Source organism: Mustela nivalis (genome assembly GCF_964662115.1).
Source record: "Mustela nivalis genome assembly, contig: HAP1_SCAFFOLD_595, whole genome shotgun sequence".
Classification (NCBI taxonomy): Eukaryota; Metazoa; Chordata; class Mammalia; order Carnivora; family Mustelidae; genus Mustela; species Mustela nivalis.
The window spans coordinates 41,565-58,135 of NW_028136067.1; the positions used below are offsets into that span (position 1 = coordinate 41,565).

The 16,571-nt window shown below is 49.5% G+C and overlaps 1 protein-coding gene and 1 long non-coding RNA gene across 2 annotated transcripts; both read right to left on the minus strand.

Moving 5' to 3' along the window:
- Positions 1-1,500: 1,500 nt before the first annotated feature.
- Positions 1,501-5,555, minus strand: LOC309857272 (spermatogenesis-associated protein 31E1-like; the record flags this gene model as incomplete). The annotated part of the gene is made up of 1 exon (XM_082750033.1): positions 1,501-5,555. One exon carries the CDS (start codon positions 5,553-5,555, stop codon positions 1,548-1,550), a length of 4,008 nt encoding a protein of 1,335 aa, XP_082606159.1. The 3' UTR covers positions 1,501-1,547.
- Positions 5,556-5,746: 191 nt separating this feature from the next.
- LOC309857276 lies at positions 5,747-7,422 on the minus strand. Its single transcript, XR_014307599.1, has 3 exons — positions 7,158-7,422; positions 6,359-6,416; positions 5,747-5,807 (listed from the first exon to the last, which is right to left on the minus strand). It is a non-coding gene; the product is annotated as an uncharacterized lncRNA (long non-coding RNA).
- Positions 7,423-16,571: the final 9,149 nt, after the last annotated feature.

A 16,571-nucleotide genomic window follows, 5' to 3' on the forward strand; every position in this document is an offset into this window, starting at 1 on the left:
TCTCTGTGGGAGGTCTCAGTGTGGGTCTCTGTATGAGTCTCTGTGGGAGGCCTTGGTGGGTCTCTGTCAGAGGTCTCTGCACAAGGTCTCTTGGCATGGGGCTTTCCCTTTCTGGCCTTCTTGTACCATCTGGCAGGAGAAGGGCAAGGGGATTTGCTCCTTCCTGTTTCTGGCTGTTCCACCAGCCTCCTGTCCATGGCACTTCTACTAACAGGAGTGTGGAGTGCACGTCCGACTTGTGGGACTCTCTACCATGTGAGTTATGTGTGAGGGGCCCTAGAGGATGATTTTGGGCTGGGACTGGGGCACACGGGTGGTGGGGGAGCCTCCTGGACTGCACGCTCATTCTGGACACCTCCTTCCAGCCGGTGGTGGGACAAGCCCCATCTTGTCCTCCTGCCCTTCTGGGCTCTGAGGTAACCATGACCAGGAGCCAGGCCAGTCCCTTGGCCTCCGAGTCCCCACCAGTCCCCTGGGAGCCATCCTTGGGCCACACGTGTACATAAAGGTCACAGACCACAAGTCTTCCCGGGGCCCGCAGTCCTACAAGCTTATCAAATTGTGCAGAACTTAACTTCTCTGCCTGAAGGCCTGGCTGTCTCTGGGAACCTGACTTTCCATGTGGGAGCTCAGGTGGCTTCTGTACAACCCCCACCCCACCCTCTTCACAACCCCACCCCTGGACTTGGCAGCTGGAGTAGGGTGGAAATCCTGTGGGGACAGTCCCGGGGCCTCCAACTTCTCCCCTCTGGGCCTGTAGGTGGCAGTGGGACACAAAGGGTCCTCAGTCGTCACACCAGGCATGGGCTTACCCTGACACTTGGCTTCCTTCCTGGCCTCCCACCCTAAGTACAGGGTCCCCCTGCCAACAGCCACACCCCACCCATCCCCCAGAAGGGGAAGGGGGTGGTGGTGAGAAGGCCCCTTCAGTGCCCTGGGGCTGGGCAGGCTGGTGCCTGGGGGTCTCTGTGGCATCCCACACACCCTCAGTGCTGGGAGAGAGCTCATCCCTTGCTGCTCCGAGTGTAAAAGGGGCTGCATGGAGCTAAGATGAGATTATCTGGGGGTGAGAAGGCTCCTGGGATGGCCGTCCTCTACTCCCCACAGGATATGTGGATGGGGGCAGGATTTCTCACCTCTGCCCTCAAGGCCAGCCTTGTGTCTCCCAACTGCAGGCCCCACTCTGATCTAGGACTCTGTCTTCCTGGAGCCTGAGTGGGATTTATGCCTCAGCAGACCCTCCCTACAACCACACAAATTTCAGGTGGAAGGAAAGCAGGAGAGGATGGGCAGAGCAAGGTCCCACTCTGGGTCTTGTTCACCTTGTCGTGGAAATGGAAGGTGTGTGAGGAAGGGGACGGGATGGACCCCAAGGTCCCTGGCCCTCCAAGGCCCCATCATTCTGGAAACCAAAGAAGGCCTTTGGGGAGAGAAAACTCTGATCCCCTCCACCCAAGCAGGGCACACACAAAGTCCAGCACCACTCATGAGAGAAAAAACACCAAACATATATTTTCAGGAGACAAAATTGTGGCATGGGGAAGTCATTAGCACACAGAGGATGTACTAATATGAGAAAAAATGGACTTTCTTTGCATATACTCGATTTTTTCTTGAGGGAAATCTTTCTGACCAGAAAAGATGTGTGAAGCGTTCTCTGCCTGATAGGTTGAGGCATATTTTCGAAAACTGCATGTAGGATAATGATGAACTCGACCTGAGACACCTGCCACCATCGGCTGGTGCTGGCTGGGTCTGCCTGGGGGCCCCAGGTTCCTGGGGAGGCTTTTCCATTCACCATTCCTGTATCTGGTCAGCTGGCTCTTGCTCGGGCAGCTATGGCCCTTGGAGGTACCTTGCTGATTGGAGGCTATTCCTCCCATCACTCTCTTCGGGTCTGTAAAGGCGAAAGCCCTGTGAGGGCAAGAATGCCTACGTACTGGGGCCTGCAATTCCTTGTGCTGATACATCTCTGAGGCCCGAATTCCTTGGTGGAGTCCCAATTTTTCCACCAGGATTTGTCTCACGGCTGTCACTACCGTCTGAGTTTCGGCAGCCCTGTTGTCCATAACCGATCTGCTTCTGACTGGTACCCAGCTCGGGGCAGAAGCCGATGCAGGCTTGCCTTTTTGAAGGGGGCCTTCCAGTCCTTTGCTCTTTTTATTGGGATTAAGGCACTGCAGAAAGTTCTTCATCCTTTGTCTAAAGTGGCTTTCCGGAAAAACGTGTCCCTTTTCCAGTGGCATGAGCCGGAGGTATTTGCTCCCAAGGCTCTCTCCTGATCCTCTGACCTGGGGAGGGTGGCCTATCTTGCTAGCTTGGGAAGCCCTGATTGTCAATGGTTCTGCACACCTGTCTTTATTCTCTTCTGGTTTGGGTCTCTTCTCGTCCTTTCCCTCATCAGTGGTCTCATTGTTGCTCTGGCTGTCACTTGGTTCCTCAACCTTTGGTCCACAGGGCTCTTGCTGCCCCTCACTGCTTGATCCACTTGAGCTAAGGTTATGTGACACCGGGGAAGATGGTGTCTTTCCACTGGCACGTTCCATTTGGGAACAGGAGGGTGACTCTTGAGTGGTCAAGCTGTCTGCAGCAAGGACAGCATTAGTGTGAGAGTCTGGTGGGAGCACATTGGTGCCACTGTCTTCAACAAGCACACAAGTGGCAAAGTCTGGAAGGAGGAGGTCACTGGGAGAATCTTGAGGAAGCTCACTAGTGGTAGAGCCTTCAGGCTGGTTTTCCGACTCTATCTTCTCTTGGAGCTCAACCTTACTAACCTTTGTTTCAAGGCTTACCTCCTCTGGATATTGAGCAACCAACACTGTAGATGGTGAGGGGCTTTTCCTAGCACCTGGATATCCTGATATCAGATCCACATAAATGGCTGGTTTGTTGGCCAGCCCACTGGGTCTTAAGACAACTTTCCAGGCAGGGGCCTTCTTGGCCTCCATAGCCTCTGTGGCCCCTTCAGACCTTGGAGATTGGGACCTGAGCTTCATCTTCAGTGTTGCTACCATGTCTGGTGAGGCCTGACCCCCACTCTCTTTTAGCTCATTCCTGGCCATTGCTAAACTTGGACTTGGTTCCAGGTTGTCTTTCTTGGCCCCCATACCAGTCTTGCTGTGCAGGGTTCTGTTTGGGAGGCTGAGAATGGAGGCCCAAGAAGGTGAACTGCCCTCCTGTCTTGATAAAGACATCTTTGAGGACTGATGGCCATCACCAGGTAAAGTCCTTCCCAGGGCCTGCTGGATTTGCTCACGTATGGGTGAGGGAACAGGCAGGGGACTCCCTGAAGTGGGATCAGACTTTTCAGTTATACCCTTCTCTTCTGGATGGGGCTGAGGTGGTTTCTCCAAGAACTTGTAAAATTTGGCTTTTGAGGGGGCCCCAGGTACAAAGGTGGCTGAGCATGGAAAGGGGGACTGGGGAAAAGGCAAATGTTGAGCTTCAAGTAGTTTGAGATCTATGGGCTCAACAGTTTGGAGAGGTAGGTCCCACTTACGCCTCACTCGAAAACTTATGATGTGTGTTTCCAGCTTCTGCTGAGTGTTAGGACAAAGGAAGGACAGCTCATGGGAGGTGTTTACGCAGAGCTCCTGATCCTTTAAGGGTGCTAGATTTCTGATAACCATGTGGGGTTGGGACTTGGGAAAAGCATGGCTGGCCACAAACCAGGATCGACGCACAGTCACAGGGATCAGACCTATATTGATCTGTCCTAATTTCCTGTGTAAATGAACCTTTAAAGTTTTTTCTATATGTTTCTTGTCTGGGCCCCTGGCTAAGTATTTTCCTGGATCACCCTCCAAGGCCCCTATTAAGGGTCTTCCAAACTCCTTCTCAGAGTTGGTTCCCAGAACCTTCACTGGGAATCTAGCTGAGATCCTGGAGAGACCTGTTGGTGTCCTCTTCAGACACTGCCATAGACCCTTACCAAAGTTCTTCTCTAGTTTGAATCTTGCTTTATACTTCCTGTGGTATCTGGACCTGGTCCTCCATGTAGCTTGGCTGCTTTTACCTTTAAACACAAAGGGCCTTGAGAGCCCCTGCTCTCTCTGTGCCTGACTCATTCTTGGGGATTCATCCTGAGGCCACCTCAGTTCCAGAGACAGCTGAACCTTGTGGGGCAAACTGCTTTGCTGTTTATCCCTGCTGAGCTTCCTCTGAAGCTGTGGCTTCTGGATATTAAAGATGACAAAGTCCCCTTGATAAGTAGAACCTGATCTGTGGGCCCGGGAGGCCTGGTGGTCCTCTAGAAGCTTGGGAGGGACTTGGCTAAAGAATTTTGGAGATCTTTTCTCCATAGTGGGTAAAGTCTTCCCCCTTCCTTGTTGCTTTGGCAACAAGGGCCACTCCAGATGTTGCATTTTAGTTGGGGTGAAGGATTGTGTATTTTTCTGGGATGTAGCAAAAGATACCCTACTGGTCCTCCTCTGGGATGGGAGAGAAGGTGGTCTTATTGGGACAGAGGGTGCAAGGGGGACTTGGGGCTGGGGCAAGGTTAGTGTTGAGGGTTGAGTTTGGATCCCACGGTGGAACAATGGTGGGGCATGGGAAAACTGTGAAGATACTTGATCCTGGTTTAGAACTGGCAAGCAATTAGAGGTCCCATTGAATAAAACAGAGGGAGACTGTAGTGGAGAAGAGTGGGTAGAAAACAAGGCAGTGGTCACCAGGGACTCACTGTGCAGAGAGGGGAGACCCCAGAAGAGCTGGCTGCGTTTCCATTGCAAGTGGTCTTCCAAGACCTTGGGAGTTGAGAATGGCTGAGGTTGGGCCAGTGGCTCTGCTTTGTTTTTCATGTTCCAGAAAGATGGCTGGGTGGTGGTGGTCTGCTCAGTACCCAGAAGCTTCCACAGAGTCCCCCAGAAGCTCACGTGGTCATCTGGGCACCCCTGCTTGAAAACTGACCCAACCTTTTCTTTCTCCTTCCAACTCTTCAGTTCTACCCTTTTGCTGATTAGTAGTTCAAGGAGCTTCTGGACATCCGGATTGACAAACAGAGGGTTATGAGTCTCTATCTGCCTGTTAGTAAGGCCATGCCAGAATGAGGCATCTGGTGGGTGGCAGGACACGTGTTCTTGCTGGCATTTGTGCTGTAATGTGCCAGGCAAGAACAAGGACTTGGTACTTTCCCACCACCAGGAAAAGGAAAAAATGGGGTAGCTGGCATGGCCAAGGCCTGAGATGGCTGGAATGAGAGAGGCCCAGTTGGAATGACTTGGAAGAAAGTTCTTTCTCACTGTGTCTGGTAGGATTTTTTTAAAGTTAGTTTGCTCTTCTTGAGGTCTCACTGGCAGGGTGGAGGCCAGAGGCCAAGGGGGCCCTGTCAGTGGAGCACGAGCAGGTGATGAGGCCACGGCAGGAGGAGCGCCTTCCACAGGCTCCCTGCATGGCTGATGGGCTCCAGCTGGTGCCCCTTGGCACACCTGACCAGGGGCTGCTTGATGTAAGGACTGGTGAAAGCCCCCCTGGTCAGAGACCCTTGTCAGATGGCTGTGGGAGACAAGAGGTGTGAGCTGTCGCTGCAGCAGCCTGGGGCCGGGAGAGGACCCCATGGCTCTCCACGCCCCACACCCACATCACAATGCTCTTGCTGTCCCTCAGCCTGGGGCTTTGGTCACAATCTGTCCCATGGCTCCTCCCAGCACCCGCAAGCAGCCCCAGAGGCCGGTTCCCTGCAGCCCTGGGGGTCACACCACAGACTCGGGGAGGCCCACCCAGGTGATAAGGGGGGCAGATTCATTACCTTTGCAGAAGAGAGACTAAACTGCGGAACTCTTCCAGCTCGTGCAGGCAATTTCTGCAAGCTGGAAACAGGAGACTGGGTCAAGGGGAAGGCGGGGGCCCAGGTGTCTTACAGGAGACTGGGTATAATGTCCCTTTAGGGGAAACCTTTGGGGATTGGACTTGGAAGCCCCAAACAGCACTGTCAAAGGTCACGTGCCCACACGGTGATTACAGGGTTCATTTTGGGGATTACTTTGTCTTTTCCAAAGTGTTTTCTCACTCATGACCTTGCTGGGGGAGGAAGGACTGCATGGCTTTACAGAGGAATCTGAGCTGAGTTGAACAGCTTGTCAACAGTAGAAGAAGGAGGTCCTGCCCCTAGTCTAGGCCCTGGGGCCCCTGCTGGGCGACACCCGTTTCCAGCCCCTCAGGGCTTTGTTCTGGTGCAGAATCTGGGAAGCCTCTGGGTGGGTTGTGATCTCCCTCCCAGGAGCCCCCAACCTGCCTCCCAGGGCTCTGTTTCCTGAGGGATGGGCTCAGGCCCTGGTGTCTTGGGAGGTGGTGGGGCCGGGTTTCAGAGCAGGGGGCACAGTGTAACTGGGGCACGCAGGGGTGAGTGGTGGACACTCACCTTTCAGAGTCTGGCTTCTCTGGCTTCTGTTGATGCTCCTCCGTGGCTCTGCTTGGTACTGAGATAAGAGAACATTGGGAGGCTGGGACCCCCAGCCCAGCAGCAGGTGCTCACTGCTCATGAGTAGTGTGACTTCCTATATTTAACTAAGGGGGTGGGCGGATTGTGATTTTCTTTAGTTTTACTCATTTCCTTTTCAAAATGGATACAAATATTTCCAGTTTTCCTTCTTTGAAGAATGTACAGAAGGATATCCTATGTGAGAAGTTTGCCACTGTTCCTCTGCTCAAGAAACACACACAATACCAGACCTGGTGGCGCAACTGGACTTTTTCACATAGGACCCCACTTTCCAAGGCCAGAGCCCCACTCTAGCTGCTGCTTGGGACCTCCTGGGCTCAGTACTGCCCTCAATCAGCCCTGAAGGGGGAACATTCACCTGAAATACCTGTCCTTGGACCGTGGCTGGTGACACAGTGCTCAGGGGCCTGACCTCCGCTACAGAGGCAGCTTTTAGCCTCTGGTCCTTGGCCACCGGTCACTGTGTTTGGGACACTGCCCTGGACCCCTCACCACACCTGGATTCTGGCCCGAGATCTTCAGGGAGAAATCCTCGTGTCCCTCTAACCCCTGCTGAGTCTGGCTTGTCCTGGATGGATGGTGGTCTGCTCTCTCCTGAGAATACCCATTCTATTCTTTCCCATTTCAGGAGTCTCTCCAGTGACTCAGAAAAGTGGAAGGAATAATAGAAAAGAAGATAGAATCATACTCTGCTGGGTCTGGTCCGAGGGTTCCTTACCTTCCCGCTCTTCCTGTATTTCTTCCCTGGTGGTGAGGATGGATCAGGCTGGAAATAAGAAACTAAATATACAAAGAGCCCTATCCCACAAACAAGGGCAAAGATGACATTAACTGCCCAGATAATGGGACTGGAGCTCAGCCAACCATTAAAAAAGAATTGCTGAGGGAAGAGATAATATTCCATCTCTTCCCTCAGCAGACATTAATGTCTGATCGCACTGCTGCCCTCAGACAACTGAGCTCTGAGACTTAGCGTCCAACCACACTGCTGTCCTCAGACAACTGAGCCCTGGGTGTGGAGGTGCAGATACAAGGCCCAGGCCCACATCACAGAGCTAGTGTCTGGTCACAAAGGGCTCCTGAGGGAGGGGGAGGGAGCCCCACCCTGTGGCTCTATCCCTCCGCCCTCCCAGGCCTCCAAGTCCCTCCCCTCAGCAGACACCAATCTCTTCTCCGTATCTATGAATCTGTTTCTTTTTTTTTTTTTCCCAATTCTACATACAAGTGAGACTATATGGTATTTGTCTTTCTCTTATTTTATTTAACAAAATATTCTCAAGGTTCTCCATGTTACCACGACCATCACCATTTCATTATTTTTTATGGCTGAATAGTATTGATTTGTGTGATATCTTTATCCATTCACCTCAGTATACATGGTTCATTTAAGACTGATGTTTTTCTTATTGACTTTCTGTGTGGATGACTTTTCCATTGATGTAAACTGTTGAAGTTCTATACTGTGGGGAACCACATGTTTAATGTTTTTGATGTCACAACCTTTTTAAAATATAAATCTTTTAACTAATTATTGTAGTTTTAGTTAAACATATTATTTTTGTCTTCACTCTAGCTTTTTTTTTTTTTTTTTTTTTTTTGTCCATTGTCTGGTTTGTCAGGGACCAAGAAAGTCCCCACCATCAGTGGGCTCTGGATGGGAATTGCTGGGCCTGTGGTTGTCTTTGCCTTGTTTTTTTCTTGTCTGTTGTGTTGTTTGTTGTATTTGGAGAAATGGGACAAGTGGAGAGTAAGGGACCTGTGAAACCCCTAGGTCTTGTTCTTGAACATTTCAAGGATTTTCAAGGTAAAGCCACCCAGTCAGGTGACAAGGTTTCCCCGGAACACTAAAAATACTCTGCCAGTTAGAGTGGCCCACAGGGTGGCTGCTGGAAGGAACGTTTGCCTAGGCTCAGATCTATTCTACCCTGAGTGAGGTGTTCAATCTACATCGAGACCAAATACCTTACATTGTGGCCTGGTGATATCTGATAGAAGAGCCACCGTCATGGCTCAAGTCCCACCTTCCCCTGCTAATGAAACCATCTCTCTCCCTCTAAGGCAGGTCAAAGACCAAAACCAGAGCAGACAGATAAAGGGGAACCAGGGAAGAAGACCGTCCTACCCCCATCGGATGTGGAGGATGTGGAATTCCCCGTCCCCATCTGTCCCCTAAACTTGACTCTCAGTCCTGAGATGCCCTTACCAGTCCACCTCATATGCGGTTGGGGTCCACCTATGGGACCACCAAGCAGAGAGACCGCCCTGATCTTTCCCCTTTCCTCTATCCCCCTCTGCCTCCCTTTACCTCACCAGTGCTGTTGGCGCCAATGCTGCCTCTCCGTGAGTTTGCTCTACCATACAGGAGAGGGCACCCCCACCTAACCTATATCCCTTTCTCCTCTTCTAACATCTATAACTGGAAGGCCCAACACAAATCCTTTTATGTCCTCCCTCAGGATTTAATTAGTCTCTTGGAGACTGTCTTTCTTATCCACCAACCTACCTGGGTGGATATTCAACAGCTCCTTATGGCTCTCTTTAACGCAGAAGAGAGGGATCGCATCATGCGAGAAACCCATAAGGTGAAAAGTGAGATACTTGGCAGGGACCTCACCTCGATCCCTGCTGAATGGAGGACTACTGCCTGAGGGAACCCCCCAACTGGGATCCAAACTCCAATGAAGGCAAGGAGAGCTTACATTTCTACCACCAGGCTCTACTGGCAGGCCTCCGTGCAACTGCAAGGAGACCCATAAATTTATCTAAAACTGGTACAGTGGCTCAAGGTAAGAATGAGTCTCCAGGAGCTTTCCTAGAAAGGCTTATTGAAGCCTATAAAATGTATAGTCAGATTGACCCTAGGGCACCCGAAAATCAGAGGGCAATGAATCTTGCATTTGCCAGTCAGTCAGCCCCAAGATATAAGGAGGAAACTTCAGAAAGTTGAAGGATTTGAAGGGAAGAATCTGACTGAGTTAGTGGGAATAGCAGAAAAGGTGTTTAACAACAGGGATGCACACGAGGATGAAAAGCAGACAAAAAAAACTGGTTAAGGTTTTGGCATTACATGAGGAGGGGAGGAGACAGGTAGGGGATAGTAAATGGAAGGAAAAGCCTAAGCCCAGAGAAGGCAGGCGGGAAGACTTAGATTCAGATCAGTGTGCTTACTGTAAGGAAAAAGGACATTGGGCCAAGGAGTGCCCCCAAAAGAAGACAGCAATGCTTGCCGCCACCAGAGACTGAAGGGGCCATGGTTCGAATCCCCTCTCCAAACCTCAGGTAAAAATTGAAGTGGAGGGAAAATCAATTGATTTTTTGGTGGACACAGGAGCCCAATTTTCATCATTACTTAAACCTATGGGGAAACTATCTGGAGAGGAAGTCTAGGTACAAGGAGCAAAAGGCACAGAGAGGCATAAATGAACAACAGAAAGGACTTTAAATTTGGCCTCAGGAGTAGTTAAACATTGATTTTTTTCCCTTCCTAATGCCCCATAACTTGATGGGAAGAGATCTCCTCCACAAGTTATGAGCTGGCATTCAGTTCTTGGAAGGAGACATGACTGTAACCTTGAGACAACCCACTGTACAGGTGCTTATGGCAGCAGTAGATGAATACCTCCTTTATGAGCCAGTCTCAAAACCAGAGGAGACAAAGGGGGGGGGGGAGCCTTCTCCAAACCCTACAGGTCGAGTTTCCCTAGGTCTTGGCAGAAGGGAACCCGCCTGGCTTGGCCAGGGGACAACAGCCAGTGGTGGTGCAATTAAAGGCGATGGCTATGGCTGTTCGCGTTTGGCAGTCCCCCCTGCCCCAGGGAGCAAAGGAAGGGATCAGAGGAGATGGGATTCTATTTCCTTGCAAATCTCTATGGAACACACCTTTGTTGCCCATCAAAAAGCCTGAGACTGGGGAGTACCGACCTGTTTAGGACTTGCGAGAAGTTAACGGGTTGTAGATACCCACCCGATGGTGCCTAACCCCTATACCCTACTCTCCCTCCTGGGCCCCGAAAGAACTGTGTATACCATCTTAGATCTCAAGGATCCATTTTTCTGGATATATTTAGCAAGGGAATCTCAGCCCCTTTTTGCTTTTGAGTGGTCCGACCCACAAGAAGGGTTCCAAGGCCAGCTCACCTTGACAAGACTTCCCCAAGGATTCAAGAATTCACCCACCATTTTTGCCAAGGCTCTACACTAGGATTTGTGTGAGTACAGAACCTCCAACCCGGGAGTCACTCGGTTACAGTATGTTGATAACTTGGCTAGAAGCCGCTGAGGACTATGAGTCATGTTTGTGGGGGACGAGAGCTCTCTTACAGACTCTCCAGGAAAAAGCATATCGGGTGTCAGCAAAGAAAGCACAGCTCTGTCAGAGCCATTCCACTTATCTAGGCTTTGATCTCCACGAGGGTGTGCGTTCACTGTCTGAGTCCAGGAAACAGGTGATCACCCGATACCCCTGCCACACCATGTCCCGAAGAGTGAGGGAGTTTCTTGGGATGGTGGGTTACTGTAGGCTGTGGATACCGTGGTTAGCAGAGATTGCCTGACCTCTCTACAAACTGGCAAAAGGGGGGCTCGCTATAATAAGAGTGGACAGCTGAGGCCGAAGGAACATTTCAGGAATTACAAACAGCCTTACTGAGTGCCCCAGCATTGGTCATCCCAGATGTTACCAAGCCCTTCCACTTGTATGTGGATGAAAAAGCAGGGGTGGCCAAAGGAGTTTTGACTCGGACTCTGGGGCCTTGGCAAAGGCCAGTAGCCTATCTTAGCAAGAAACTAGATCCAGTAGCAGCTGGGTTCCCCCTTGCCTCCACATAATTGCTGCCACGGCCCTCTTGGTCAAGGGTGCAAGTAAATTGACTTTGGGTCAAAATCTCATCATAACCACCACACACGCTATCAAGGGCTTTCTCTGGGCTCCACCAGACCAATGGATGAGAAACGCCTGAGTGACGGAGTATCAGGCCCTCCTCCTTAATGAACCAAGAGTGACCTTCCAGTCCCCAGTGGTGCTAAATCCAGCCACGCTGCTGCCAGAGGAGCTGGCTGATCACCTACACGACTGTGGGGAGGTCCTAACCCAAGTCACAGGAATAAGGCCGGATCTCAGAGACATTTCCCTCCCAGATGCCGAGATGACTCTGTTCACAGATGGGAGTAGCTACATGGTCAATAGAAAGAGGTATGTGGGGGCTTTGGTGGTTTCTTTTGAGCAGGAACTCTGGACAGCAGCCCTGCCACACGGAACATCGGTGCAAAAAGTGGAGCTGATTGCATTCACCAAAGCACTGCAGATAGCCTAAGGTAAAACCGCCAACATCTATATGGACAGCAGGTACGCTTTTGCTACTCTCCATATACATGTGGCTATTTATAAAGAAAGGGGCCTATTAACAGCAGCATGATAAGGAATTAAAAACAGAGGAGAAGTATTGGCTCTCCTCTAGGCTATTTGGGACCCAAAAGAGGTGGCCATTATGCATTACCCAGGTCACCAAAAGGGGACTGATCTGATTTCAAAAGGAAACCAATTAGCAGATCAAACTGCAAAGCAAGGAGCCTGAGGAACAGTACAAGAACTGGCTACACTCCCGGCTCCAGCCCTACCAGAAAAACCAAACTATTTAGAAGAAGATTTAAAGTATTTACAAAAATGGGTTTAATTGGACTATGAAGGGAATCGGGCTAAGACTAAAGCAGGAAAAATAATTCTTCTTCGAAGACTAGAGAAGAAGTTAGTAGACCAGATACATCAGGGTACTCACTTGGGGATACGCAAACTCAAGGAACTTATAGACAAGCAGTTCCATGTTTCTAAATTAGGGTGTATGGTTCAGGATGTAGTTGATAGATGTGCTCAATGCCAGACAGTTTATGTGGGAAGAACTAAAATGGGAAGAGGGAAAAGAGAAAGAGGTAAGGAACCAGGAATTTATTGGGAAATAGATTTTATTTTATTATTTTTTTAAGATTTTATTTATTTATTTGACAGAGAGAGATCACAAGTAGGCAGAGAGGCAGGCAGAGAGAGAGAGGAGGAAGCAGGCTCCCTGCCAAGCAGAGAGCCTGATGTGGGACTCGATCCCAGGACCCTGAGATCATGACCTGAGCCGAAGGCAGCGGCTTAACCCACTGAGCCACCCAGGCGCCCGGAAATAGATTTTATAGAAATGAAACCTGGAGGGGCGCCTGGGTGGCTCAGTGGATTAAGCCGCTGCCTTCGGCTCAGGTCATGATCTCGGTGTACTGGGATCGAGCCCCGCATCGGGCTCTTTGCTCAGCGGGAGCCTGCTTCTCTCTCTCTCTCTGCCTGACTCTCTGCCTACTTGTGATTTCTCTCTCTGTCAAATAAATAAATAAAATCTTAAAAAAAAAAAAAAAAAAAGAAATGAAACCTGGAAAATATGGGCACAAGTATATGTTAGTTTTTGTAGATACCTTTTCAGGCTGGGTAGAGGCTTTTTCTGTCAAACATGAGATGGCAAGAGTGATAGCCAAAAAGCTACTAGAAGAAATAATTCCTAGGTTTGGGCTGCCTCTTGCAATCGGGTCAGACAATGGCCCTGCATTTGTGAGTTCAGTCTCACAGGGATCGGCCAAGGCCATTGGCACTAATTGGAAACTACATTGTGCCTATTGGCCCCAGAGTTCCGGGCAAGTAGAGAGAATGAACCGGACTCTTAAAGAGACCTTGACAAAACTAATTCTGGAGTCTGGTGGTGGATCGGTTGATCTCCTTCCTTTCACCCTCCTCAAGGCAAGATGTACACCCTATTTAAACAAGGTGACCCCACTTGAAACAATGTTCAGGAGACCGCCCCCCCCCCCCCGCTCTGTCCTTGGCTACAAGAGGTTGCCCTAGCAAAAATGACTGATAATTCTGTACTCCAGTCACTGCAGGCATTACAGTCTATTTTTAAAAAAGCCCACACAGGGATCCGGACTGCCCACACTGGGTCAGAGACAGAGGTGGAACCACATCCTTACCAACCCAAGGACTTGGTTTGGATATGTCGCTATCAAGTGGGAAACTTAGAGCCTCACTGGAAGGGACCATTTACTGTCATCCTGACCACCCCCATGTCAGTAAAAGTAGAAGGCATTAGGGCCTGGATTCACGCGGATCATGTCAAATGAGATGAGGACGAGGACGCCCCCCAGAGATGGAAGCCGCAGCCCACGGACCCTGCTGACCATGGACTAAAGCTAAGACTAAAAAACTTGTGAGTTTATTGTTGCTCCTATTGTTACCTGTTTATGTAAAGTATAGGCAGGAAATTAGATGAATGGAATTAAGAAAAATGCAAAAGGTCATACAAAGCGGTAAATGGCTAACTCATCAGCCGACTGTGCACTACTGTTGCTTTTGGCCCCTGCATTGTAAATGCCCTAATGTCATTTGTACAAAAGAAAATTAGAGCGATAAAATGTTAGTCTTACAGGACGCCTGGGTGGCTCAGTTGGTTAAGCAGCTGCCTTCAGCCCAGGTCATGATCCCAGCGTCCTGGGATCGAGTCCCACATCGGGCTCCTTGCTTGGCAGGGAGCCTGCTTCTCCCTCTGCCTCTACCTGTCACTCTGTCTGCCTGTGCTCACTCTCGCTCCTCTCTCTCTCTGACAAATAAATAAATAAAATCTTAAAAAAAAATGTTAGTCTTACAAGCTCAATATAAGCCCTTACAACAGGAGAACATAGAACTGGCTAAAAAGTCAAGGATTTGACTAATTTCCAAGGAAAGGGGGGGAATGTGAGGGCCTGTTTGAGGGTCTCATTTGCCAGAGGAACTTACTTGCAACCCCCGGATATAGGGGTGGGCCAGACCAGATGGAGACATCCAATCAGTGGGGTGTTCATATATTTACTGTGGTCAGTTGAAATTAAACTGGTCACCCATATTGCTGACCGAGCATGACTGTGCAGCTTTCCCTGTGTGTTGCAATCTCATTGGCCACCTGTGTGTGGGCTGGGCTCAACCGCCTCTTTAAAGGTTGGTTTGTGAGGCTGGACGGGTGGGAGTAGTAGTAGACGTTGGGGGTAGTCGTTGGGGTAGTTATCGGCCTCATCAGGGTCATTGTCTGGGGAGCATCCTTGTCCAGAGAATGGCCTTGTCTAGGGAGTGGCTTCCTTAGGGTCGTCGTCATCACCTCTTTGTAAGACATGGCCCCTACCAGTCGGTTTGGTTTTCGATGCTTGGCACGAAATAAAACTATGCTTGACTTTCACTTTGCATCAGCCTCGTTGCTTTGATCATGGACACTAACAATTTGTTTGGAAGAGGGATGAAAGAGAGAGAAACTGAAGCAGACCGAGCAGGGAGCCCAAGGTGGGGCTCGATCCCACAACCCTGAGATCATGACCTGAGCAGAAACCAAAAGTTGGACTCTTAAACAATTGTGCCACTGAGGTGCCTCCCTCAGTACTCTGAACACATCACACTGCTCTCTTCTGGCCTGTGAAACGTGTGCTGAATAATCTGCTGGTAGCCTACTGGGTACACTTCCCTGCACATAATAAACAGGTGTTCTGCTGCTGCTTTTTATCATTAATTTTTGACATTCAAATTATAATGTGGCTTGGTGTTGGGGTCTTTGAGGTGTTTCTTATTTGTTTCTTTTTCTGATTTGAATATCCCAGTGTGGTGTTTTCTTCCTCAGGTTAGGAAAGTTTTCACCCATGATTTTTTCAAATAAGTTTTCTGCACCTTTCTGATTCTCCTCACCCTTTAGGACCTTTTTGAGTGTTATGCTGCTTGATGTCACATTAAGTTTCTTAAGTTATCTTTAACGTTTTGAATTCATTTTTCTTTTTGTTGCTCTGTTTGGGCAGCTTTGTGTTCCACCTCAGAGACTCTATCTTCTGTTTCATCCAGTCTCAGGCTGAAAACCTTTAGTGTAGTTTTCGGTTTAATTATTGTATTCGTCATTCCTGTCACCTCTGGTTCTTTCGCACACTTCCTGTTACTGGTGAAGTTCTCCCTGTGCTCCTCCATTCTTCCCCCGAGTTCCACGGGCATCTTTATGACTATCAGATTGAGTTCATTACATGTAGGTTACTTATCTCAATGTCATTAACGTTTTTCTGAAGTTTTGTCTTATTCTCTTATTTGGAACGTATTTTTATTTCCTCATTTTGCTTGACTTCCTGTGTTTCTATATATTTGGCAAAACAACTACTTCTTCCAGTGATGAAAAGTTGCCATGTGTGGGAGACAAACTTTCTCCCTTACCCTTGTCCTGGTTCTTAGTTGTCTCCTAACCTTTGCGATTGTCTGAATAGCCTGATTTATTTCTGATCTGTCCCCAAGACCTGTCAGTGTTCCAAGGAAAGGAATCTAATCTAACACTTTGTTTTAGGCTGATTGGAAGTCAGACACTCAGGCAGAAGCTTTTAAAGTGTGCAAGTATATATAGTCTTGTAAGGTGGCAATTTCAATCCCAGTTGGACTCCAGATTGGGAGATCTGGAGGTGTCCCTGGTGACAGTTTCAAAAATCAGGGCTCTAGATAAGTGTATAAGCTCCTTTCTGGGATGTTTGGTAGAGCTGTATTGAGGCAAAAGGGATGAGCAAGGATGGTTTCTTTCTGCTTACATTCCCTGGGAGCACCTCTGTAGCCTCTAGATGTCTGGGAGACATGAAGCTTGTCCCTCAGGTTGAAGCTCCAGGGTAAGTAAAAAGGCTTTATTCACGGAAAGACAGGGGTTGTGTATCAGCCTGCTGTCTATGCAGTGTCCTGGGGGTACTGGTCTGCCAAGAAGTGTCTTTGCATTTGTTATAGTTCCCTGGAGCTCAGGAATGCCAGCCCCCTTGGCCACCAGAGCCAAACAAATAAGGGGCATCCCCTGTGCGGTTTTCATATGCCTACTGGCTTTAGCAGGGAAGCTGGTATGTGCAGGGGACAAGGCATGCCCTCTGGCTTCAGAACGAGAACAGGAACATGCCTTGACTGCATGTACTCATCAATTTTAGCTGTGCTGCCCTATCCCAGTCCCGAGATTGGGGGCAGGGAAATGCCATGATTTTTCACACTAGTCTTCCCTTGCGGGAGTGAAGAATTGCTGCTACCACCCACTCTCTCTAGCCTCAGCAAGGCGGTGGGACCATGCTGGGACTGCGAGCCCTTCTT